This window comes from Anabrus simplex, chromosome 1 (assembly GCF_040414725.1).
Source record: "Anabrus simplex isolate iqAnaSimp1 chromosome 1, ASM4041472v1, whole genome shotgun sequence".
Classification (NCBI taxonomy): Eukaryota; Metazoa; Arthropoda; class Insecta; order Orthoptera; family Tettigoniidae; genus Anabrus; species Anabrus simplex.
This window is the reverse complement of record NC_090265.1, coordinates 1,210,472,026-1,210,498,800: the sequence shown is the minus strand read 5'-3', so window position 1 is coordinate 1,210,498,800 and position 26,775 is coordinate 1,210,472,026. Positions and strand designations below refer to the sequence as shown.

At 41.8% G+C, this 26,775-nt stretch overlaps 1 protein-coding gene across 1 annotated transcript in view; it reads left to right on the top strand.

The window, feature by feature from the left end:
• LOC136858529 (neural cell adhesion molecule 2) overlaps positions 1 to 26,775 on the top strand; it is a 491,718-nt gene that overhangs the window by 101,335 nt on the left and 363,608 nt on the right. Inside the window, exon 3 of the mRNA XM_068225657.1 lies at positions 13,294 to 13,404. Coding sequence (XP_068081758.1) covers positions 13,294 to 13,404 — 111 coding nt within the window. The remainder of the gene's footprint in view (positions 1 to 13,293; positions 13,405 to 26,775) is intronic.

Below are 26,775 nucleotides of genomic sequence, written 5' to 3'. Positions count from 1 at the left end.
TTCAGGATCGCGTATCTAAACAAATTTAATGTTTTATTGTGCCTAATGTCTCGTTCTATTCAGTTCGTTCGATTATGGTGAGGAAACAAAAATAACTTATTTTGTATACAAACGCCATGTCATCATCATCATCATCATCTGTTTACCCTGCAGGTTCGGCTTTTCCCTCGGACTCAGCGAGGGATCCCACCTCTACCGCCTCAAGGGCAGTGTCCTGGAGCTTCAGACTCTTGGTCGGGGGATACAACTGGGGAGAATAATCAGTACCTCGCCCAGGCGGCCTCAGCTGCTATGGTGAACAGGGGCCTTGTGGAGGGATGGGAAGATTGGAAGGGATAGACCAGGGATAGACAAGGAAGTGGCCGTGGCCTTAAGTTAGGTACCATCCCGGCATTCGCCTGGAAGAGAAGTGGGAAACCACGGAAAACCACTTCGAGGATGGCTGAGGTGGGAATCGAACCCAACTCTACTCAGTTGACCTCCCGAGGCTGAGTGGACCCCGTTCCAGCCCTCGTACCACTTTTCAAATTTTCGTGGCAGAGCCGGGAATCGAACCCGGACCTCCGGGGTGGCAGCTAATCACGCTAACCACTACACCACAGAGGCAAACGCCATGTTCTAACTAAATACATTTAATTGTGTTCATTTCATCAGGTTTTGTTTAGGAAACAAAATTATTTATTTTGACATGTGATAATTAAATACTCCTTTGATTACTACTTGTACTCATAGAAATAGTGTAGGCTAACATAAAAGCTTGTTTAGGAATACAGCATAAACGAACAGTACGATTGCACTGCGTGAACATAATACACTCAGCCAGGTACACTGCTGTGGCTTGACTCTGCGTATCGCCATCGAGTCTATACAGCACAAACTATTAGAAGACAGCTGCTCTCGGTTCTTCGCACGCTCATGCCGTTAACTCAAGGAGCCCACTTCTGCTTTAAGACGTCCTCCTCCTTGATCTCCTCCTTGATTGCATTTTCCACTCTTCAATTGAGAATATAATATTAATAAGGCGTGTGTTATGCATGTCAGTAACGTGGCCGCCCCATCGAAGTTTATGACCCAATGCTCGTAGTGATGGTCTCTTACAAGACACTCATGCTCGTTCGATGGTCTTGCCATTTTACAAGGGAAATGCTTCTTCCTATCTGATGTGCTAACAATACACGTCTGGACACCCTAAAGGGGAGATGAAGAAGATGCGTGTCGAACTAATCGTAATTTCACTGACAGACTGTGATCGATCTGTCTAAAACTTCTGTAGTTATTGGGACGTAAAACCAATAAGATTACTGTACAGATGCATGCCTTTCCTCTTACCAAGAACTAATAAGCATAACTTACTAACTGAATATTTAGATTTCACTACAGTAGCCTGCTCAACTTCAAATATACATTTAGCTGGTTAAGTCATCCTGAGTACATAGTACATCCCAAAGAGATGTTAAATGCGGACTTCCAGCTCAGATTCTAGCCAACAGAACAAAAATGGCAAGGACATCGTAACTCAGTGTTAGAGCATCGGACGCGAAATGTACGTACATTTTTAGGTTCGGTTCCTGCCGGTGTATTTGTTTCTTACTTTAAAGTGTCCTTTGCATGTACTCTATGTACTTTTCATCATCCATTTCTTTACTCTTATGCCCGAATAGACATGGATTCTTTCTAGCCACTGCTTATGGGAAGTCTGGGACTAATCTCTTAACCGTGTTTGATCTGACCATTCTTGTACTTCAATGAATAAATTGAAACTATACACCGGGTGGTTTATTAGCCCCAAATGGAGCTAGAGCGGTGGGAAGACTGCTTCTTTAAAATCTTCGCCCCTGATTACAATACCTAGATGTTCAGAGTTGAGTGCAGGCATTTCCTCCTACCCCAGTGTTCCAGTGGCAGTTTGCAGTTAAGTCCCGCAGGGCGATTGAGTCGCCACTTTCCTACAGCACCCTATATCGTAGAGCGCTGCGGGGATATACTAAATAATATCCGCATCCGAAAAATGGTTATCCGCGGATATTTTAAATATCTAAATACTAAAACGGATAGATTTGTTAACATAATACAATAGGCCTGACACCTGGCACCAGATTCCTACAGTTACAGGTTTATGAGGGATTTTCTCTTGAGACAACTTCCTACGTATTCACTTTTGTTCCCTCCTTCCATTAATATTGCGGCCAGGAGCCAGTTACTCTCAGGTCACATTTGCAGCTTTATGGTTTCAAGGCTCTTTATACATCACTATTCTCCCATACCAATGTGAAAGGTCGCTTAACCACAAGCAAAACAAGAGTATACCTGAGTGAAAATCAATAAACGTCATTATTTGAAATTATCAGCAAAATTATCCGCACCGCCATACAGTTTGTATCCGCCAAGGCACTAACTTGGCGCATATCCGTGGATAAATCCGCGGATATCCGCATCCGTGCATGGCTCTATAATGTTATCGACACAGGATAATAAGTTTAAATTCTATTTGAAATATTTACTCGAAGTTGATTGGATCACAGTTTAATATAGAGGAAGTTGTCTACGCGTTTCGGGTCACGTAACTGCGAGCTCATGTTCTGGGGAAGCCATAACGACGGATTTCCATTGATTCGCAATCCTGGCTCTTTCTAATCTCCGCATTGCCGAGGTTATAACCAACTAGTAAAAGAAAAATCATAGTTCATTGAAATTACGGTAACAAAACATGTAAAGGGAACTGAGAGAATACATCTGTTCCTTATCCGCCAGTGAGAACAACACATAGTTCATTTCCTGTGTCCCCACTCTAACAATAACCAGAGAGTATGTCTTCGCGCTCTGTGAAGACCACGTTTCATCTAAAGCAGACGATACGATCTCAAGTGGGTCAGCAGGTTCAGTTGTTATTAATGACTACCCGAGCCAGGGTGTTAATGAAATCCCGGCCGCGGCACGATTTGTCTCGATCTCCTCGGCGACATCATTAGTCCATTGATTAATATACAACATATGTTGTGCTCGGACAAGACCCTTCATGTCATGAACCACCTGCTCTGCTCCTGTAGCTCTTGTTTAGGACAACATACACACAGCAGGGTATAGGAGTCATAATATTACATGTCCGTAACATAATAATAATAATAATAATAATAATAATAATAATAATAATAATAATAATAATAATAATAATAATAATAATAATAATAAAAGATAGTAATACAGTCGAACTTGCCCTAACAGACGGTTTTATTCAGCGGACACCTTCCTGTACGGACATTTTTCCACCGAACGGGTTTCATTTTACGAGTGTTTAATTGGACACCTCGAATTCCGGACAGCGGATATCGTCATTAGTTCACTTGTCTTAAGCGGAGACCTTATACGTTCCAAGGACACTTTCCTTTACACATGGCTATGTCATACCTTCTCTTAATATCATTCTACACATACACGGGGATAACATTTGAAGATTTGTACTATTTCAAGTCCACAGAAATGAGAGTTGTAATGTAGATAGGAATTCTGAAATAGCCGTGAAGGTAATTCTTCTGTAGAGGGTTCTTTCCAAATCTTCAAAATCAAAATCACTTATTTGCAAACGAGGTGTCTACCTCGGTGGCAAATGATACAAAAAATACGTTATTATCAAGCACTAAATTTAAATGAAAAAGAAAAGAAGACATTTTCCTAAAATACAGTACTATATTATACAATTTACACTAACAAGTTTTCTATTAAACACACAGCTCATCCTTAATAAATTTATATTATTTACAAAATTCTACTCACAATAATCAACTCATATACAGTATGTGGAATCACTTCAAATAATACTATACAACTGCTATAAGAATTAATTTTTTTTTGCCTATGTTGGTACCTATCATGCATAACGACCTTCTGCGTTAGGGTCGTCTTGTGTTCTAATTAGTGTACATTCTGAGAAGTCTAGTTGCCCGGGAATGTACGAGTGATTATTTACTCATAAATTACCAAGAGATTGTCCAGGATATCTTGCATCATTCTATTCATAACACAGATTGTCGCTGATAAGGTCGAGGTCAGCTAGTTCAGTAAACATGACAAGGAAGAGACATTCATGTACTGATTGTTAAGGCAGAAATACCATAACATTTCTTCGTCCAGTAAGTATAAGTAAGAGGGACGAGCGTGTTTGGATCTCGACAGAAGGAAAACGCTCCATGAAAAATTAAACTGCGGGAAAACACAACTGTGAAGAATAAAAAAGGACATTGTTAGTGGGAGGAAAATAGGAATCTAGAAATAAAAATAAAGTGGGGGTTTTCGCAGACGTAAATGTGGTATAATACACTGACTGACAGAGCAAATGCAACACCAAGAAGGAGTGGTCAGAACTTTATGCCAATTGCAGGGTAGACTGACGTCACTGAGGTATGCTCATGATGTGAAATGCGCCGCTGTGCTGCGCACGTAGCGAACGATAAATGGGACACGGCGTTGGCGAATGGCCCACTTCGTACCATGATTTCTCAGCCGACAGTCATTGTAGAACGTGTTGTCGTGTGCCACAGGACACGTGTATAGCTAAGAATGCCAGGCCGCCGTCAACGGAGAAATTTCCAGCAGACAGACGACTTTACGGGGGGTATGGTGGTCGGGCTGAGAAGGGCAGGTTGGTCGCTTCGTCAAATCGCAGCCGATACCCATAGGGATGTGTCCACGGTGCAGCGCCTGTGGCGAAGATGGTTGGCGCAGGGACATGTGGCACGTGCGAGGGGTCCAGGCGCAGCCCGAGTGGCGTCAGCACGCGAGGATCGGCGCATCCGCCGCCAAGCGGTGGCAGCCCCGCACGCCACGTCAACCGCCATTCTTCAGCATGTGCAAGACACCCTGGCTGTTCCAATATCGACCAGAACAATTTCCCGTCGATTGGTTGAAGGAGGCCTGCACTCCCGGCGTCCGTTCAGAAGACTACCATTGACTCCACAGCATAGACGTGCACGTCTGGCATGGTGCCGGGCTAGAGCGACTTGGATGAGGGAATGGCGGAACGTCGTGTTCTTCGATGAGTCACGCTTCTGTTCTGTCAGTGATAGTCACCGCAGACGAGTGTGGCGTCGGCGTGGAGAAAGGTCAAATCCGGCAGTAACTGTGGAGCTCCCTACCGCTAGACAACGCGACATGATGGTTTGGGGCGCTATTGCGTATGATTCCACGTCACCTCTAGTGCGTATTCAAGGCACGTTAAATGCCCACCGCTACGTGCAGCATGTGCTGCGGCCGGTGGCACCCCCGTACCTTCAGGGGCTGCCCAATGCTCTGTTTCAGCAGGATAATGCCCGCCCACACACTGCTCGCATCTCCCAACAGGCTCTACGAGGTGTACAGATGCTTCCGTGGCCAGCGTACTCTCCGGATCTCTCACCAATCGAACACGTGTGGGATCTCATTGGACGCCGTTTGCAAACTCTGCCCCAGCCTCGTACGGACGACCAACTGTGGCAAATGGTTGACAGAGAATGGAGAACCATCCCTCAGGACACCATCCGCACTCTTATTGACTCTGTACCTCGACGTGTTTCTGCGTGCATCGCCGCTCGCGGTGGTCCTACATCCTACTGAGTCGATGCCGTGCGCATTGTGTAACCTGCATATCGGTTTGAAATAAACATCAATTATTCATCCGTGCCGTCTCTGTTTTTTCCCCAACTTTCATCCCTTTCGAACCACTCCTCCCTGGTGTTGCATTGTCACTGTCAGTCAGTGTATATGAGTGGTTTAAATGTGTTCGAGAAAAGAAACTGTAAGTGAGTGGGCCAATATTACAAGGAAAGGCGCGAGATATTGCAAAGAATCTGATAGTTGAAACTGAATAAACAATTTGTGTGTCACGCTGGGTCGTTCTTCGCTTTTCCAGAATATCGCAGTAAAGAAAAATGTGCTAAATTTGTACACCCAGCAGAATGATTACGCCCTGAAGCTGAAATTAATGTAAAGGCTGTAAAATCACTTGTAATATCTCCCGGGCAAATATTTAGATGGACATTGTTTAAAATAATTAAAATAGACATGTATGCTTACATTTAAGGCACCGGGCGAGTTGGCCGTGCGCGTAGAGGCGCGCGGCTGTGAGCTTGCATCCGGGAGATAGTAGGTTCGAATCCCACTATCGGCAGCCCTGAAAATGGTTTTCCGTGGTTTCCCATTTTCACACCAGGCAAATGCTGGGGCTGTACCTTAATCAAGGCCACGGCCGCTTCCTTCCAACTCCTAGGCCTTTCCTGTCCCATCGTCGTCATAAGACCTATCTGTGTCGGTGCGACGTAAAGCCCCTAGCAAAAAAAAAAAAAAAAAAAAACATTTAAGGTGGATGCCACTTGCGTTAAAATGTTCTATTCACTATTACAACCTTGTTTTAGCGGAAACCTATCGTAACGGACATTTTTCCACGGAACCGAAGGTGTCCGCAGAAGAGAGGTTCGACTGTAATAATAATAATAATAATAATAATAATAATAATAATAATAATAATAATCTTCACCGGGCGAGTTGGCCGTGCGTGTAGAGGCGCGCGGCTGTGAGCTTGCATCCGGGAGATAGTAGGTTCGAATCCCACTATCGACAGCCCTGAAAATGGTTTTCCGTGGTTTCCCATTTTCACACCAGGCAAATGCTGGGGCTGTACCTTAATTAAGGCCACGGCCGCTTCCTTCCAACTCCTAGGCCTTTCCTATCCCATCGTCGCCATAAGACCTATCTGTGTCGGTGCGACATAAAGCCCCTAGGAAAAAAAAAGAAAATAATAATCTTCAACACCGTCATCATACGGCCTCGTCTAGTTGGCAGAGAGACGCTTATATGTTGGATGATCTATGGTTGAGTTGAGTTTGTCGGATAAACACCATAAACACCAAATCTTATATTTTCTGAGGTCGTACGATATGGATTGCTGAATGAACTTTCTCCGTCCTTGAAAAATCCAACTACCTCCGCCGGGTATGAACCCTTGATCTTAGAATCCAGAGGTTGGCATCATTTCACCGGTCTATACTGGAAGCTTCTAAAATCCTGACAATATAATAAAAAGTGCATAGAATTATTTACATAATTCATTGTTTGTGCAGGAATTTGGATACCTCCATTTTATTTTTTATTTTTGAACCACCAGACAGTTTTTACGGCGACAAACCCGTCATTTGCCGGCGTGAAAATGGGAAACCATGGAAAAACATCTCCAGGGATGCTGACACGGGGATTCAAATTCACTGTCTCCCAATTGCAACCTCGCAGCTACGTCACCAACTCGCTCTGTAATTCGGACTCTTGTGTGGGGTTCTTTCCCGTTAAGCTCTGTGATGTGTCATATGGATGACTCTATTTGTACTTAACTGGGGTGAAAGGTTACGACCCGGTCATGAAAGTCAAGCAATATGGTGGAGGATATCGTAATACTGGCCTCCTTCAAAAGGTAGCCTCAGGTAAGTATTTGAATAACACTCTCGACCGTCCTTAAGAAGAGTTCGTATAGCTTCGGCTTCAGTTCCAAGCGTACGTAGGGATGAATTTCTTTCTCACTGCTACAAACAAAACAATTAGGATATGGTTTCAGTTTACGGGACTCTCGCCATAATTACGATTTGAGAAATGAAAGTAAAAGTAGAGCAGTGCGATTTTTCCTTGTCGATTTCCGACAAAAGGATAGTGTTACGAAAGTGTTGCAAATGTTGAGCTAGGAAGACTCTGGAGTAAGGAGACGAGCTGCTCGACTTGAGACCGAGTAGAGTAGGCAGATCTGCATTCGGGAGGCAGAGGGACTGGTACGCACCGTCGGCTGCTCTGAGAATGGTTTTCCTTGGTTTTCATTCTCCTGTACTCAGGCAAATTGTGAGATTAACCCTTCTATATCCCACGCCACCACCCCTTCAGCGTATGGAACGAAAATAATTTATAAATGCTCGACTAATCGGTATGCTCCGGGCTGTCAGCGGAGAGATGGCGTGGAATGATGATAAGTAGACGAGTTTTCAAAAGTAGGAAATCAAGATAAAGTTGGAATTAAAGAAGGCAAACTGCAGCATGTTCTTCTTGATAGGAAGATGAAGAATGGATTGGAATAAGTGACCAAGGGAAATGTTCGAAATATCTCGATCTTCTTTGAAATCATTTAAAAAGACTAAGTAGGACCGAGCGAGTTGGCCGTGCGGATAAGGTCACGTAGTTGCGACCTAACATTATGGAGATTTTGGGTTCGAATCCCACCGACTGCAGTCCTGAAGAAAGCTTCCCGTGGTTTCCCATTTTTAAATGCCGGGGGTGTACCTTAATTAAGGTCATGGCCTCCACCTTCCCTATCCCAGCACTTTCCAATCCTTAAGCCGAAGAAAACCTTCGATGTGTTAGTGCGACATTGAACCACTAACAAAACAAAAGACTAGATCAAAAACTTATAGGAAATCTGCCACCCGCGCGATAGCCCTAAATTCCGATCAGTGGTGATTGATTGATTGATTGATTGATTGATTGATTGATTGATTGATTGATTGATTGATTGATTGATTGATTGATTGATTGATTGATTGATTGATTGAAAAAACAAGATGGCCGCCTAATATTAAAGTATGTTTTGGCGATCGTAAGTTCGTTATCGCGCGGTGTAGCGCAGTGTTTAGAAGTCGCACAGTCTTTTAGAATTTGATTCGTCTCTACGTCCGCCTCTGTGGTGTAGTGGTTAGTGTGATTATCTGTCACCCGTGGAAGGCCGGGTTCGATTCCCGGCTCTTCCACGAAATTTAAAAAGTAGCCCGAGGGCTGGAAAGGGTCCAATCAGCCTCGGTAAGTTAACTGAGTAGACAGAGGTTCGATTCCCTCCTCAGTCATCCTCTAAGTGGGTTTCCGTGGTTTCCAACTTTTTTCCAGGCAAATGCCGGGATAGTGCTTAAAGCCACGACCGCTTCCTTCCCTCTTCCTCGTCTATCCCTTCCAAAAATTCCATCCCCCTACATTGCCTCTATTCAGCACAGCAGATGAGACCACCTGGGTGAGGTACTTGGCATCCTTCACAGTTGTATCCCTAGATCCTAAGTCTCACGTTCCAAGACACTGCCCTTCAGGCAGTAGAGGTGGCATCCCTCTCTAAGTCCGAGGGAGAAAATCAACCCTGGAGGGTAAACGGATTAAGAAAGAAAGAAAGAAAGAAAGAAAGAAAGAAAGAAAGTATTCATCTTTACGAAATCTATCAGGATACAAGATAAAAATTAAAACGTGATCATAATTAATAAACAGCTGACGTTTTGTGATTGAAAATTTAATAATAATAATAATAATAATAATAATAATAATAATAATAATAATAATAATAATAATAATAATAATAATAATAATAATAATATAGATGACCGTAATGTTATTTACCATGAAATAGCGTTCGAACTCACTATCTCTGGAATGCAAGCTGACTGCTATGTGATTTAAACCGTGCAACCACTCACTCGGTTCGTTTTATTTGTTTGTGTCGACAATGAAAGAATATTTCTAGTGGGAAAAGTCATCTCCGTACAGGCAATGAAGACCCTTGGAGGAGTGGAAGGTAAAGGTTTCCACCATTGTTAACCTCGGCACTTGATGGGGTAGAGTGGTTAGCTCTACGCCCGGCCGCCTTTTCCCCCAGGAATTAACCTGGTACTCATTTTTGGTGCAGGCTGAGTGAACGTCAGGGCCATATGCATATCCGGAAGTGGAAATCTCGTTTCTTCTTGACGGGGATTCGAACCCACATCCTTCCGGTCAAACCGAGCACGCTTTTACTGCCTCGGCCAGTCAGCCCCTCTTTTTCTACTTACAAAGTATAATTATGATCGACGATTAAAACTCGGATAGGTGTACCTAGTACAGCCTACTACGTCTTCTTTTGGTTGGTTTCTCCTTTCAAAAATAATTACCAGTACAGCAATAAAAGTAGAGGCATAAATCGAAAAAACACAACGGTTGACATACAAACTCTTGACAATTTAACCAAACTGAATTTGAAATGAACAGGTTTCTCATACTTCGTACTGTATTTCTGTGAAATCTCAGAAACTGGCGTCAACCTGAATAAATAATATATTGGAATATTAGTATAAAATTTGAAATAGAACCCACTTTGAATAATAAATACATTACACAGCACTTGTGAACTACTGCAAGAGAACAACATACAGTATATTAAAGTATTACGTTTAGTCTGCCTACTTAACGTATAATTGTAGGGAATATCCTCTCATGTTTGCGTTTCTCTTCTACAGTAGGTGCTTATAATTTTTATGTTATACAACCTCTTACTGAACCGTCGTTCATGGTTTAGTCTTTGTAATTGCAGCAGTAATGTGCCCTCATCTAACAGGTATAGTAAGTATGTCGATAAGCGTTAGAATCTTAGAACATTCTCGTCCATAACATTTAGAATAGTTCAGTCTCGGTGGCTATTTTCCCCTCATTTTGAGTCATCTTCATAATCCACCTGATCAATAGGGGATAATTATCACGCGATTTTCATCATCATCATCATCATCATCATCTGTTTACCCTCCAGGGTCGGCTTTTCCCTCGGACACAGCGAGGGATCCCACCTCTACCGCCTCAAGGGCAGTGTCCTGGAGCTTCAGACTCTTGGTCGGGGATACAACTGGGGAGAATGACCAGTACCTCGCCCAGGCGGCCTCACCTGCTATGCTGAACAGGGGCCTTGTGGAGGGATGGGAAGATTGGAAGGGATAGGCAAGGAAGAGGGAAGGAAGCGGCCGTGGCCTTATGTTAGGTACCATCCCCGCATTCGCCTGGAGGAGAAGTGGGGAAACCACGGAAAACCACTTCCAGGATGGCTGAGGTGGGAATCGAACCCACCTCTACTCAGTTGACCTCCCGAGGCTGAGTGGACCCCGTTCCAGCCCTCGTACCACTTTTCAAATTTCGTGGCAGAGCCGGCAATCGAACCCGGGCCTCTGAGGGTGGCAGCTAATCACACAAACCACTACACCACAGAGATCACGCGATTTTTCACCTCATGAAAACAATCACAACAAGAAAAACCATCACCATCTTCAGTTAGTTCGTTATCATGACAACTGAATAATATTTCTACGTCACCGATGCTCGCCACTGATAGATTAATGAAAATATATTTATGAATATCTCTGTTATTGTAGCTCGTACGGTAAAAATGTACAATATGCAGGGTGTTTACGTAGTGATGATCATGATGATTTTTATTGGGTATAAACCAAACTTATGAACGTGGGATTTTAAAAATCATAATTAGTATCTTTGTGCGGAGGTGTGTTCACCGAGCCGAGTGGCCACGTGTGTTAACGTGCTACGATTATGGAGACAAGTTCTGAACTCAGGAGGCGTGCGGGTTCTAATCGCACCGTCTGCTCTCCTGAGAATGCTTTTCTGTGGTTTACCATTTTCACTTTCGGGCAAATTCAGAGGCGGTTGCAATTTATAGGCCTCAGCCGACTCCTTTCCCTTTCTTACCCAATTTCATTCATCATCATTGATTTCATCTCAATTAGTTCCTCAAATGAGGTTGGGGGCAGGAAGGACATCCGACAGTGATAAAATACCAAATAAATTCATTTTACCCCCTTCCGGACCCCGTGTCAGGAAATGGTACTAAAGGGGTAGAAACAAAACACACACATTAATATGTTAATTTCAAATTTTAAATTACTTTCCACGTAGTAAATTCTGCTGTCAAAGACAGGCTTACATACTTGTCTAATAATATTGTATATAGGCTAGTGAACACCCCATCTAACTCTGAACCTTAATAGCAATTTTATAGAAGTTCTGTTAAGCTATTTTGCCGTAATGTCCACACAAACAAACACAACCGAAAGAGTGACTGCACGATTTGGGTAATGTAGCTGTCAGCTTGCATTCGGGAGATAGTGGGTTCAAACCTTACTATCCTCAGCCCTGAAGATGGTATTCCGAGGTCTCCCATTTTCACACTGGGCAAATGCTGGGGAAGTACCTTAATCAAGACCACAGTCACTTCCTTCCCAATCCTAGCCTATTCATATCCCATCGGCGCCGTATCATCTGTCTGAGCCAGTGTGACGTAAAGCAAGTTGTAATAAAAAAAAGATCAAAGCACTAAAAACGGACAGACAAGAACTGAATTGAACCTATTTTCTATTTCTGATAAACACGAAGTATGAGGCTAAATTTGAAGGGATACAGACAAAATTATAATGTTATTGATATAGATATTTTATCTATAGTACCATAGTGATGCCTTTGCTGGTAGGACCTAGTGTTTGCAGTGCTCTATGTCTTCTGGTATAGGCTAGAGCAATTTTGTTACTTTCATAGATCTGTCTCTGTCTTATCCTTGGCTTTGACAATATGGAAGTGACTGAGGTATGAGCGATGCTAGTAATGCCATTCCTTTTGAAGCCAGTCCCTGCTATGCATGGTGTGAAAATGTTGCTCATAGGGTCAGACGGTGCAGTGAGCTTGGCAGACTGATATGTAATAGCAACTTCTCGCTCGGTGAGGAAAGCAACGGGAAACTATATTACTCCTTATTGCCCTAGTACGCCTCTTCAGTGATGCCTAGGCCATCTATGCCAGCTGATGGCAGAGCTGTTGAGGATCCAACCAGCCTTAGGGCTGAGGACTCAACATACATACAGTACCATAGTGAGAGTTTTACGATGTATCTAGAGAGAATCTCAATCTCTACTTGTATTTATTTTGGCTCTTTAACGAATAAGTAAAAAATTAAAATAATAATATGAAAAATGCTTAAACATAAAATAAATCATATACAGAGATGTTCGTAACCTTAACAGAGAATAAAACTTTCAGCATGTTTCTTTTGTTGTTGTTGTTGTTGTTGTTGGCTGTCGGCTTTACCAGAACAACACAGTTACGTCCCCTTGATTATGCGGTCTGTGCTCAAATGTATTATTGAAGATGTTTTTCTGTGCTATTATGATGCATTTAGGTAAGAATAAGTGGGATAAAATGAAAGTGATAAGCGAAAATAGTGGCGACAGGGGGCGGTTGATTGGTTGAAATTTAGACTATTCTTATACCGAATTGGTCATGGGAACTATGAGCTGTTTCTGATACATTTTTTCTTTAATCCTTTATGAAACGTTCCTTAGATAATCACCTTCACTCCTATTTTATTGTTAACAAGTGATTTTACTGTAGTGTAATTGAGTACACGTCTAAATTTATTTGAAAGTTTATTGATTACAGACTGACTGAAACTCCCTAATTAACTAGACAACACTGACAATTTCGGATTCTAAATAATCTTTTGTTTTGTTTCAGTGCCTCCTGAACATCCCAGCGTGTTCGATCGGTGGGGACGTCAACTCAACACGACGGTAGGTCCTCACGACGAAGGGGACGATGTACATCTCACTTGTCGGGTTATAGGCGGTGAGTAACTCGCTCTTATTCTGTAAAAGGATGTTTTGACATAAATATATTCAGTGCTGGGTGTCATCCAAAAATTCGTGTAACGAAATAGTGTCATGTAACAAAAATTGTGACGCGATGTTGTCCAGCAACAGTACCCTGAAAGCTGCACAAGGCATGGATCTGCATGTCATGGCCATCCTTTAATACTTCACATCACAGTCGGTACATTGCTAGGTAACATCGCATTACACATTTTACTGAAAAATACATTTATAATCCTATGATTTTCCCAAAGTTAAATTTCTTATAATGTTTTTGTGCTTCGTTGTATTCCACTGGCATTTGCATTTATCTAACTTGTTATCTCTGCCGCGATGGGCATAAATTACTGCTATTTTAACAAACATATATCTGGGTTACCTGCCTGTCAGTTTACACGTTTCTTTCTCCTTAATAGGCAGTGTTACTGTAGAAGTCTAGTCGGTGCTCTTACTGGTGAAACTCAGAACTCAGAAACTTCCGAGAAACCTTTTTCGAGCATTCATCAAATGATTTGTCTTTTCCAATGTAGGCAACAACGCGATTATTTTCATCAATAAAATGGACGGAAAGAATCATCATGATTGAATGATAATCTGTAAGCATTTAAGTAATATTTGAAACGCAGGCAGTCGGGGAATATCTTGCACTTCTAGGAAGTATACATTTTTTTATATTAAAAACTCCTTATATTAGTTTGGTAAACAGTCGTACTACACGATGATATAATCATCATCATCATCATCATCATCATCATCTGTTTACCCTCCAGGTTCAGTTTTTCCCTCGGACTTAGCGAGGGATCCCACCTCTACCGCCTCAAGGGCAGTGTCCTGGAGCTTCAGACTCTTGGTCGGGGGATACAACTGGGGAGTATGACCAGTACCTCGCCCAGGTGGCCTCACCTGCTATGCTGAACAGGGGCCTTGTGGGTGGATGGGAAGGTTGGAAGGGATAAACAAATAAGAGGGAAGGAGGCGGCCGTGGCCTTAGGTACCAACCCGGCATTTGCCTGGAGGAGAAGTGGGAAACCACCGAAAACCACTTGCAGGATGGCTGAGGTGGGAATCGAACCTACCTCCACTCAGTTGACCTCCCGAGGCTGAGTGGACCCCGTTCCAGCCCTCGTACCACTTTTCAAATTTTCGTGGCAGAGCCGGGAATCGAACCCAGGCCTCCGGGGGTGGCAGCTAATCACGCTAACCACTACACCACAGAGGCGGACACGATGATATAAGCGGGTGGTAATCGCGCCTAGTCGTCCCCAATGACTGCACCTGATTGTTCTTTTTTCTTTTTTTTTTTTTTTTGCTATTGGCTTTACGTCGCACCGACACAGATATGTCTTATGGCGACGATGGGACAGGAAAGGGCTAGGACTGGGAAGGAAGCGGCCGTGGTCTTAATTAAGGTACAGCCCCAGCATTTGCCTGGTGTGAAAATGGGAAACCACGGAAAACCATCTTCAGGGCTGCCGACAGTGGGGTTCGAACCTACTATCTCCTGAATACTGGATACTGGCCGCACTTAAGCGACTGCAGCTATCGAGCTCGGTGCCTGATTGTTCAGCACGCTAGATATGCTACTGTACAACAATATTCTATGAAGGAAGCGCTTTTATTTCACATTCAATGATGGTTAACTAAATTTAGAATACAAGAAACAATTTCGTAAAAGAATGATTCCCTGCAGTATTGATAACACTACTTGCCTCAAAATCTGATATAGTTCCGAATGAAAACAATATGACAAAATTAATTCTGAAATAGAATAATTAGCCCAGCTATTTGAGAGTTACTTTGACTGTCTAGTCGTATACTGATGTGCTTCTAAGTAACCTTAAATCTTCATCACAACTACGGGAAATTCTTCGATCGTTTAGCTATATGAACTCTGAACAGCTCAGTGACTTTGAGAGCGTAGTTACAATAAACTACTTGGGATATCTGACACATTTATCACTTAAATTAATGCCGCATTCGGAAGGCAGTCCACCAAGGATGTACCCTGCCGCAACTTTATAGTGAATACACCATTTGAGGTGCATTAGGAAAGTAAGATAGAGGAGTGTCCATCAGTGGAATTACGACCTCGAACCTCCTGACACTGCTCTTATTACATCCAAACCAAACCAAACCAAACCAAACCCCATAGCACTACAGCCCTTGAAGGGCCTTGGCCTACCAAGCGACCGCTGCCCAGCCCGAAGACCTGCAAATTACGAGGTGCCGTGTGGTCAGCACGACGAATACCCTCGGCCGTTATTCTTTGCTTTCTAGACCGGGGTCTTATTACATCCAGCCAAGCATAATTTGAAGTACTGATGTGCAAGCTGGAGGAGTTTAGATCTGCATATGGTTTAGGTATCAATGCCAGTAAAACCAAACTTGGGGGCCGATGACCTTCGATGTTACGTCCCTTTAAACAACAAGCATCATCATCATCAGCAAAACCAAACTTACGATTATGGGACGCGAAAACCTGAATCGGCCAAATGCTTACGGAATTGGCAGATTTGGAGTGGTGACCCAGATCGTATATCGGAGATACATAGAAGCATACAACTCGGACGAATTTCTATTATGCAGCTGAACAAAAAGTGACGGGACACTTCAATAAACAATGCGAAAAATCAATCTTGTCAACACCATTGTTTTCCCTGTTATATCCTACGTATCATAGACATAGACTTTACGCATCGCTGACCGCCGCTACATCGAGTCACTTGAGATGTGTAGTAGCGACGTCATGCGAAACGAAATTCACGACCTCTTCTGAACTGTCAAATATTTTATGGGGGACTTCAAACCCCGAACACAAGTAATTTAGGACAAGTGTGGTGTGAAGATCACAGACACAGAGGGACTCTCAAAAGTACGGCGATAGTACTGCATGAATTTGTTTTAAGGATAACCAACGCCATGCTGACCCCCAGGGTGGTCCTTAAAAACTGGAACCCGCTATCTTGCAGTCCGAGATTGAAAAGGCCATCAGTCAGTTGAGAATCAGGAAGTCACCCGTCACTACCGAGGTACTGAAAGATATAAGTCAAGTACGAACAAACACAATCTTAGAACTATGCAGTACCATCTGGTGGACGGAGAGAAGGCCGGAAGAATAGTATCATTCCCATTTACAAGAAACGTACACAGACTAAATGTCCCAACTACAGAACAATAGCTCTCATTCCTCTCACGAGCAAGATTGTCTTCCATGTCATTCACAATAGGCTGAAAAACTTTCTACTTCCTCAAAATAGCTAAATAGCAATGTGGCTCTTCAACATAAAAGGCCACCGGAGCAAATTCTGACTGTCCGGCAGGTTGTAGGAAAGGCCAAAGAGTTCAATATTGCAATCTTTCTGTGCTTCGTTGATTAGTCCAACGCATTCGATTCGATGAAATGGGCACATCTCTGGACCATTCTTCTATAAATGGGGGTCCCACAGTACCTACCGCTACCTGTACGGGATATTTAACAAAACAACACGGCGACTTGTCGTGTCAACCAAGCAATGGCCAGGAACTTCAAAGCAGAAGGTAGTACAAGATCGGGGTGATTTCTCTCACCCAACCTCTTCAATATCTGCACTGAAAACATAATGAGAATAGTGCTGCAGGACTGAGAATGAGGTACTTCTAACGGGGGTTAGGAAGATCAGAACACTTAGCTACAATGACATCATGTTGATTCTGGGAGCTAGGGCACAGGAACTGCAGGTCCTCATGGAGAAACTGATATTGATTAGCAGGGAATATGGTCTGGAAATTAATAGAAGAAAGACAAAGGTGACGATTGTTGACAGACAGAAAGCCAAGCAACCAAGTGTGAGGGAGATAGCTGCTTTCGGGGTCGTACACTAAGTTGTCTACTTGGGCTCCATGATTTCTAATACAGGAGGGTGTTCCGATGAAATCAAGAGAAAAACGGCCATGGCCAGGTCAGCCACCACAAAACTGAGTAGGATATGAAAGAACCATACAGTTACAGAGAACAAAAGACTGCAAGTAGCTCACTCTCGCATATTAGCCATTGGAACCCACACACCTGAGACCTGGACAATCAAGCAGGCAGATAAGAGGTGACTCCTAATTTCTTGAACTGAACACCGAACTAATGCATCCGTGCTAGTAGAAGTGGGCATCCAGACTGGGCTTTTCGAGAGGATCAACCAGGCTTACCGGTACTTCGGTCACATCGTCAGAAGAACCGGCACGCTGGAGAAGCTTGCGTTGGAGGGGAAGATTAATAGCAAGACACCGCGAGGAAGACAGCCAATCAGATGCAACCTCCGGTGGGGAAATATTTCCAGGAGGCTACCATTATAGTGATAGACCGCCAGACTTGGAGAAAGGAAACCAGGACAGTAAAATCACGAACACGGCCGTGCCCTGTCAAGGGTAGAGGATTGAGGAATGGCGACATGTGCTTCGCAATTAGTGGACAGCTCATAGAACTAAGGCAATCGTTCTCGAGGAAATCTGACCGTAACTGATACACATATCACTCACAGCCCCCATCTGGAGAAGCTGGTGGCCAAGAAGTCCAATGCGAAGCGTCAACGTGGCTCGCCACCAACGTGTTGGACTGACCTCGTAGAAATCCTGCTCAAGAGCAACGTGGGGCAAGCGCTGTGGCTGGCCGAACACTGTAGTCAATGGCGAGGACATCCACTACGTGCTAAAGTATCAGCATCAAAACATTATAGCCACCACACGCCTGTGAAGACGTTCGGAATACGGCAACGAGGTGTGACTAAGGAAAGACCGACATTTCTTTCTAAACTGGACGGACTGTCTAGAACTGTAATACAAAATGAAACTTGTAATATTCCATATGCTGTTTGTTACCTGTTTGGTACCTGTACAATATAGATATTTCCATGTGCTACACTTCCTTCCACCCTTCTTCTTTCCTAGTAGACCTATTCATATTTGATTTAGCAAGGTAATTCATCCCTTTGTACTTCAATCTTTCTAGGAAATAAAAGCCAAAATTCTTAACTGAGATATGAGTTTACAGGAATACCAAAATAATATTTTAATATTTTCCCATTCAGTAAAATGTAAGTTATAGAACTTTCTAAAATGTTCATTTATTTTATAAAAATTTCGTCCAGTTACAATTTTTGCTTTCTCTTAAAATAGCGAAACAAATTACCGTAATATTTCTTGTAGGGTTGTATTCTGGCTCAAGTGACTGACTCCCTCGCAGCTTGATACTGAGTTTACCTGTTGGCATAGCAACGTTGCAGTCTACCTGTATCTGATGACGTGCCGCCGAGGTAGTGATGTGATGCCATGTTCGTCATCATTCGTTTACTGTAAATCCGTTGCTTTTCATACTTGGATAGTTCTGTGAACTGTAGTCCATATTTTCATACTGCTAGGAATTTTCTTGATCCTGCTATAATTGTTCCTAAGAACGAAGTCTTCATTTATCGTCTATTTCTGTTTGCTGCTTTAGTCATTGCTTGCCACACTTGCCTGTATCCTATGCAACAGATATTTCTTATTTTAAATGACAACTCCATCAGTCATCATTTTACTTGAATTCTGCAAAGCATTTTTGTTCCTATTTGGAGAGTACTTCCACTATAGTCCATTTCAATCCTCTCTGTTGCCGTAGAAAAAATCACGAAATGCAGTTCAATAAAACCATCTTCAATGACTCTATAGTTGGCCTGTTTCGATACCTAAATTAGATGTTCAAACTGTCTATGAATTTCATTAAATTTGTGGAGAAATTCTTCCCTGTAACGCAGCTAGGCAATAATAAAATGTAGAATCATTCGTAGAGAATTACATTTCCGAAATTTCTCAATTGATCCAAATTTGTGATTACGTTTCTAGCTCATTTTAAATTCTACATCAATATTTTCCTCTTGACTAATTATGTACTAATGTAAAGCGCTAACCAGAAACAAGCAATTCAAAAATTATAACTGTATTATTACCCCACAGGAAGAAATATACCCTACTCAAATAACACGTGCAAAAGTGTCAATAAAGGCTCTTTCTTGAAGATCCTTTATATTCATACACTGCTGATAAAATGAGGTGTAAATACAACGATAAATAGACATGAGGAAATTTTAGATATAGTCGAGGGTCACTAAAGGCGAAATACAGAGTTTAGTTTGTTGAAAGAAATTTAACCTTGAATATATTGTTCACAAGACAGGCCTAACTTGCGGGCGGCTTTAGTAACATTATGTGTTGTTATATTCCAGAAATGCAATACAGTGTAAAATTATCCTCAAAACATTTTACGTGAATATTGTTCTCGCTGTTCCACAAACAATAGCTCTGACAGCTTTCCTATTGCAAAAGACGTTAGATTTGACACTTTTGATGGCAAAACTCTATTCTAGCTCATTGGTTCACCGCTTGAGTTTAACACCATGAATATGCATTGAAATTATCTCGTGATTAAATATAAAACCAATAGAGAATAAATTGCAATATACGTTATTGTGAATTTAATTGGCAATGAAGAAAATGGGCCCCTCTCTTCAGTAATTGTACCCTGGTACAATACCCTGCTACGGCAAGGAGACCGTGCAGCCAGCGACTCAACGCTGAGTGTTGGCCGACGGGAAATACCATAACCCGATAAGCTAAGGATATCAACGACTTCGGGCGGATGGACGACCTCGGGAGGGTAGTCGACCCTCGTGCCGTGTATGAAACGTATAAAATATTAACTACGTCTTTCTTACTAACACTTTAATTATTACAGAAATAAAACAACAAAAATGTACCTACAGTACCAGCGTATACTTCGCTTAGTTGAGTCACGTTGGCAAGTGACTGCCACATTCAAAACCTCAACGTCCTCAGCACCTCAGCCCAGGAAATGGCACTGGAATCCACAAGGTAGCGTCTGTTTTTCACGTTAGGAGCGGCTACCGAAGGCGTCTGTTTCCCAGGTTAGGGACGGCCCATTTAGAAGAGCGGAAGACAACGGGAAACAAGAGCTGAAACATTTCCATTGACAATCTCATTATGGCTTTCATCAGTTTCAAATGTTCCGGAGTTTGTGGTCCCCAGTTCGGATCTTCGATGGAGACAAGCTGTTAACAATCCTTCGTGAGATGAAACGTTGTGGAAGATGAACTGTCCAAGGACCTTTACAGACTGGAAAACTACCAATTATTGAAAACGAATTGAAGTGTCACAATGTTGATATTCTAGAAATTTTCGAAACTCATTGGCAAGGCAGTGGCACTTCCACACTATCAATATTGTTTATTTTTCTGGTCATCGCATTTAAAGTTGTAATGGAATAGCGGTAGTCATTCCCGAAATTCTGAATCGTGCCGTAACTTCACATTGGCCTGTTAATGGATAGGATTATGGTCGTATAATTTTCAAGGTTTGTGCACTGAACATCATCCTGGTTTATACACGAAAATCTGCAGTAATGGGTGAAGAAACTGACAAATTTTATGGCCACTGGGAGAAACCTTCAGCAGTATTACGATTATTCTGGGAAACTTTAATGCTAAAATTGGTGAGAAGGACTGTGATGACATATCAGTTTTATTGGTCATTTCAACATATGTCAACATATTATAGACGCCATTATCACCTGATGACAGAACCCAAAACCAAATATCTTGGTAAAATTCCTCTGGAAATAAACAATAATGAATTCCAAAACCTATGCATGAGCAGACTGAGGCTCTTACCATGTGTTGCTGGATTTGTATCCATAAATTAAAGAGAGACGGGAAGCCTATGATGGCATTGGAAACCACAGCCAAAAGAACCAGACTAGGGATCTATTTAAGAAGTTGAAGACCATGATGTGCGACTTCCAACTTATTCCGTAGTCAGTACAAGAAGAAAATGGCACACTTACTGGTGTGAAAGAAGCCAACATTGAGAGGTGACTGAAGTACTGTAAACATCTGTAGACTGACATACATGGCCCAAACGGTGAACACGTAAAATCCGACTTCAAAGAACATTGCCATCAATACTGCGAAAGAAGATAGAAACATACTGAACCCATAATTCTACGGTGAGAAAAAAAAAAATTTTTTTTTTCTTCTCAAATATTTATTTGGCATTCAGGAACTACTGTATGTTTGAGGGCAGCCATTTTGCGCTCCCAAGAGCCCGATGTCACGTGGGAAGGTTCCCCCAAGGCAAGCTCGTGATTTGCCGGGACACCTCGGTGGAGCTCGAGTGCCCGACAATTCTTTTAATCCATAGAATTCTGCACCACGAGGGATTTTGATAACATAGTAAAGGATGAAATAAATAAGCAAAATTATTCATACACCCTCTGTGAAGACAGAGTCACCAGGGGAAATTTTAAGTGCAGTTAAGCCCAAGTACATGGTAGCGTGAGACCAGCGAACTAGCTACACGTGCCAAGGTCATGGAAGGAAGAAAACGCGCGAAACGCACGGGCAGAAACAATTTATTTCTCCTGTTGTGAGTGTAGAAAAATTATAAAATTAACACCTAACATAAGTGCAAGTCTGTCCGGAGTTCTGGGACAAGTCTTATCAAAATTGGTTTATTAGAAGCAAATTTGGCAGATTTCACAACCAAGCCTCATAGAGGGGATAGCGTCCTTCCGGAAATTATAAAAGAAACCCCCCACCGTAGATTTTTCAGTGTCGATCTGGAACTTGAAGCCGCGGGAGCTTGTGCCCGTCGTCATTAGAAATTCGCGCCAGATTGACCGACAATAATTCAATACATGTTCGTGGCTAAGGTCCATATATTTAGTTAAGAAGAAAAGTGATTGGAGAAGCTGTGAACGTTTGCAGACGAACTGGGAAGGTGTAGGCTGGTTGAAAAATACACAGCAGATTTTATTTTTTATCATTTCGTGTACTCTTGTAAGTGAAGAGGGTCTGGGGGAAGCGATTCAAAATAGTTCTACTCCCTTATCGGCCGAACACCTGTTCTTATTGAAACAACGGGGAGAGAAACCACTCTGGGAAACGCATCAGACAGTTATAGTCGACTGCAGAACGAGGGAAGTTCGTGGTGCAAGTTACAGAGAAAGTGCATTATTTATATGGTAATTTTAATCTCGTGTGTGTGAAGGGTAGTGTTTGGATGAGTGAGTTTTTGAAAATGAAATGTTATCTGTGAAAATGAGTGGCTAAGTACGAGGTTGCTGGAGATGATGTAATCAGAATGCTGAGAATGTCACCAATGTGCAGGTCTGTCTATTTTATATTATGTAGTTAGTTAGTTAGTTAGTTACTGTCTGTCCTAACCAAATTTTCCAGATGATTGTCGGGTGATATGCGTAATTATCAGGCGAAAGGCGTTGTAAATTTTGGTCAGCGTGTGAAAATTTCAGTGTGTAAAGTTCATGTCAAGAACGGTAAAATGCGACGCTTAAAATTTTGTGTTGAGATGAGATATCATTCAAAGTGCGGATTTGTGAACGTTATAAGTGTAAATTTGTCGTGGTGAATATCGTAATTTCAGGTGTCAGTTGCATTCAGAAATGTTGGTCAATAATAATAATAATAATAATAATAATAATAATAATAATAATAATAATAATAATAATAATAATAATAATAATAATAATAATAATAATAATGTTTACCGCGGGATAAGGAAATTCCTCTCTGTTAAATTACATTTAACCAGTTATTTTTACAAGGATCGTAAGCATATTTAGATAATGTCAATAAAATTTGTTAGAGTCACAGTCGTTAATGGGAAGGAAATTTTGAGACATCGTGTATACTTGAATTGCGAAAGGTCGATGTGTGCTCTTGGATTCTTGAGGTCCGAAAGTCTTAATAATAGTAAAGTAAGAGATGTGTTTAATAATGGTTGTCGTTTTCACCAGGGGATCGATGTATGAAAAAGGATCTTGAAGGAAAAGGAATTGAGAGCGATGAATTGATATGTATGTGGAGACGAGATAGATGGAAGTAATACCGCTGGAATAAAGCGAGGAGAAAGAGTGTTGAGACAAGCTGTATTTTTGTAGAGGAAGTATTTAGGAACAGGCTGTGTGAGGCAGGCTGTATTGTTTTCCGCAATCAATCCGAATTTGAGATGACTATGATGTGAAGCATTGTGAAATTTATAGAAAGATTCCAAGTGAAAACGACTCTTGTAAAATGTTACAGTCTGGGTAGTACACATCCAGTGATCTATGTTGCGTAAAGCCCGCATGGATGATAAGAGAATGAACGATCTCCAGGATCAAAGAGTACTTTGGACACACGGTTGGGTTATATTTAATTTGTTCATTGGAGAGGTCATGGATAAGATGGTTGGAATTGATGATAGGCGATCTGAGAATTTCGAATGCGATGGTGATGATTATTATTTTGAAGGCGTCCACTAAAAGGGTACACGTGTGTTGGGAATTTTCATTTGCTTCCCTAATACTTCAGTGCACAGGCTGAGATTGTGTTCGAGGTGGAGAACCGTTCGTCACGTCTATTTATTTTTGAGTTCACATATTATAATGATGTAGACACTTACTGTATTTTTCGAGAGGTAGACACTTGCTGTATTTCGACTTGCATTCATTTGATAATAGAGACGTGGGTTCCGTCGTGCGTATTTGTTTGACGAAATCTAGTGTTAAATATCAGAGTTGTTTGAGAATTGCATTTCGCCTGATATGTTAAGGGAGGCGTAGTACGACCCACTTTGACGCCCGACGATAGATTTAGGACGTCACGTGTTTATTCTTGGAGTCATTGATGATGAGACGTCCTAGGTCACGCCCGACGATAGAATTTGGAAGGCATCATGTACATAATGATTAGGTTTAGGGTGTACAGATTTCAAGTGAGCCCGACGATAGGTCTGGGATGGTAGCTGTACACACTCAAGTCTCGGTTTAGATGTTTTTCTTTTGTTTGTTCTTTTTGTGGAAGTGGCCTGGAGGAAGGTAGCCGTTACAGTACGATTTGATTTATTGTAGAGGGTCTATGCGAAGCTCTCATTGAGATAACGGGAATGCTATCAGACGAGTCGAGGGCTGTCCAAGTGTGGGACATCGACCCGATCTAGATTAAATATTTTTACTGTGTTTCTCCGTGCGTGTTAAGCTGTATGACTTCGAGATGTTAATTTATTTTTACGGACTTTATTGTTTCCTCGTTTTAACGTCCGTTTTCGTTTGATAGTGTGCATATTGACACTCAGTGTTTTAGAATGAGACTTGAGTTGCGAATGCGGTTTCGATTCGTCAGCCAGTATTTTATTTTATTTTAATCTTGTCGTATTTTTATTCTTATTCATGGTTAGAGTAAGTAAGTAATCACTTTACCAGTAGTGTGTTGGGACAGACAGTAAATAGAGAGATCTGTACTGGTAGCATTGTTGTCAAGGGAAAGAATTCCTTAAATTTGTAGTAAATTTTAGCGTGGACTGGTAAATTTATTAAGCATAATAAACCCATTTCTAACCTGAAAATCGGTTCAATAATAATATTTTCAAGTGACTTTTCACTTTTTGATTAACTTCAGTGTTTGGCATTTCTTCTAAATGCATGATTAGTAAGTGTTTCCTGCATTTCGCAGTTTTGTTCCTTTAGAACGACTTAACGTAAGATCCTCCCGGATCATGTTGTTGTTGGTTCCCTCCGAACAGCTGTTTGGGGTGAGGCACGTTTAGCATCGGGATTACCTTATCACTTAAAGGTGTCATGAATGACAAATACATGGTGGAATTTTATTTCAATTGTGAATGATGCCATTAACTTGTAGTGAACACCATGCTTTCCCATAATATTTCGCAACCTATCCAAAGCAACTGATAGTCAGTTTGGTTCGATTAAGGGTCCATTCGGCGGATGTTCCGTATCCGTGAAGGGTATTTGACTGGTGGATAACCTTAATTAAGAGAAAATCAGGCGTTCTACTTGTTGAAAGTCAGATTTTCCACGGATCGTGTGGATTAACTCTCAGTTCTTGTTTGGAATAATAGGTGCCCGGTTTTCAGGTCTTCCCTTTTTCAGTTTTTCAGTTTCGCTGTCCACTAACATATTAGCTTCTCCGAAGCAACTCTTCGACATTGGAAGAAACGAAGTGACGTTATGTAATGTGACTGTGTTTGGAACTTTTCAAAAATCAATAATTAAATTTTTTCATATTTTTGTGGCAAGAATGCATATTAAATTAACGATGTTATCGTGCTCTTTCAGTTTAATAAAAGTTAGTAAGCACATTTTTGCTCCTCATTTCAAGTAGTTAGGCTCTCTTCTGAACCCCATCGTTTGGTTAAGATCGTGACCGAATTTATTCCCGCAACGACCCAAGATTTAAGAGTTCTAAATTGTTCTACCGTAGCAGCCGTGGCCGACCAACGATGGAATGGTAAGTTCAAGGGTTCAATACATACATACATACATACATACATACATACATACATACATACACACATACATACATACATACATACATACGTACATACATACATACATACATTATCATTATAGACCGTTATGCCTTTCAGCGTTCAGTCTGCAAGTCTCTGTGAATTTACTACACGGCGCCACAATCCTCGATTTGCAACTAGTGTTGTGGCCTCATTTAGTTCTTTAAATCGTTAGAAACTGAGTCTAACCTTCGTCGTCTTGGCCTACCTCTACTTCTCTTACCCTCCATAACAGAGTCCATTATTCTCCTAGGTAACCTATCCTCCTCCATTCGCCTCACATGACCCCACCACCGAAGCTGGTTTATGCGTACAGTTTCATCCATCGAGTTCATTCCTAAATCAGCCTTTATCTCCTCATTCCCAGTACCCTCCTGTCATTGTTCCCATCTGTTTGTACCAGCAATCATACTTGCTACTTTCATGTCTGTTACTTCTAACTTATGAATAAGACATCCTGAGTCCACCCAGCTTTCGCTCCCGTACAGCAAAGTTGGTCTGAAAACAGACCGATGTAAAGACAGATATGAGATAGAAAATGCAGTAAAATATTTTAAATATCACAAGGCAACTGGGTATGATGACATATTAGCAGAGATCATAAAGGAAATGTGGGATGATGGCGTAGATAGATTCCATTTCATCTTCAACAGAGCCACGGATACCTTCGAATGGCCTCAAAACTGGGCCACTGCAGATTTTGTTTCAATTCATAAGGAAGAATCAGTGAGTGGCTGCAAGAAAATTATCGGACTACGGCGTTAATTTCATATGCCAGTGAAGTTCTTCTCCATATAATCAGTCAGAACCTGAAGCAAATGATGCCACGCAAAGGGACTCGGGAGCAGATGCTGAATATAAGACAACACATCGAAAGCTGTAATTTTTTTTTTTTTTTTGAAAATTGCTTTACGTCGCACCGACACGGATAGGTCTTATGGCGACGATGCGATAGGAAATG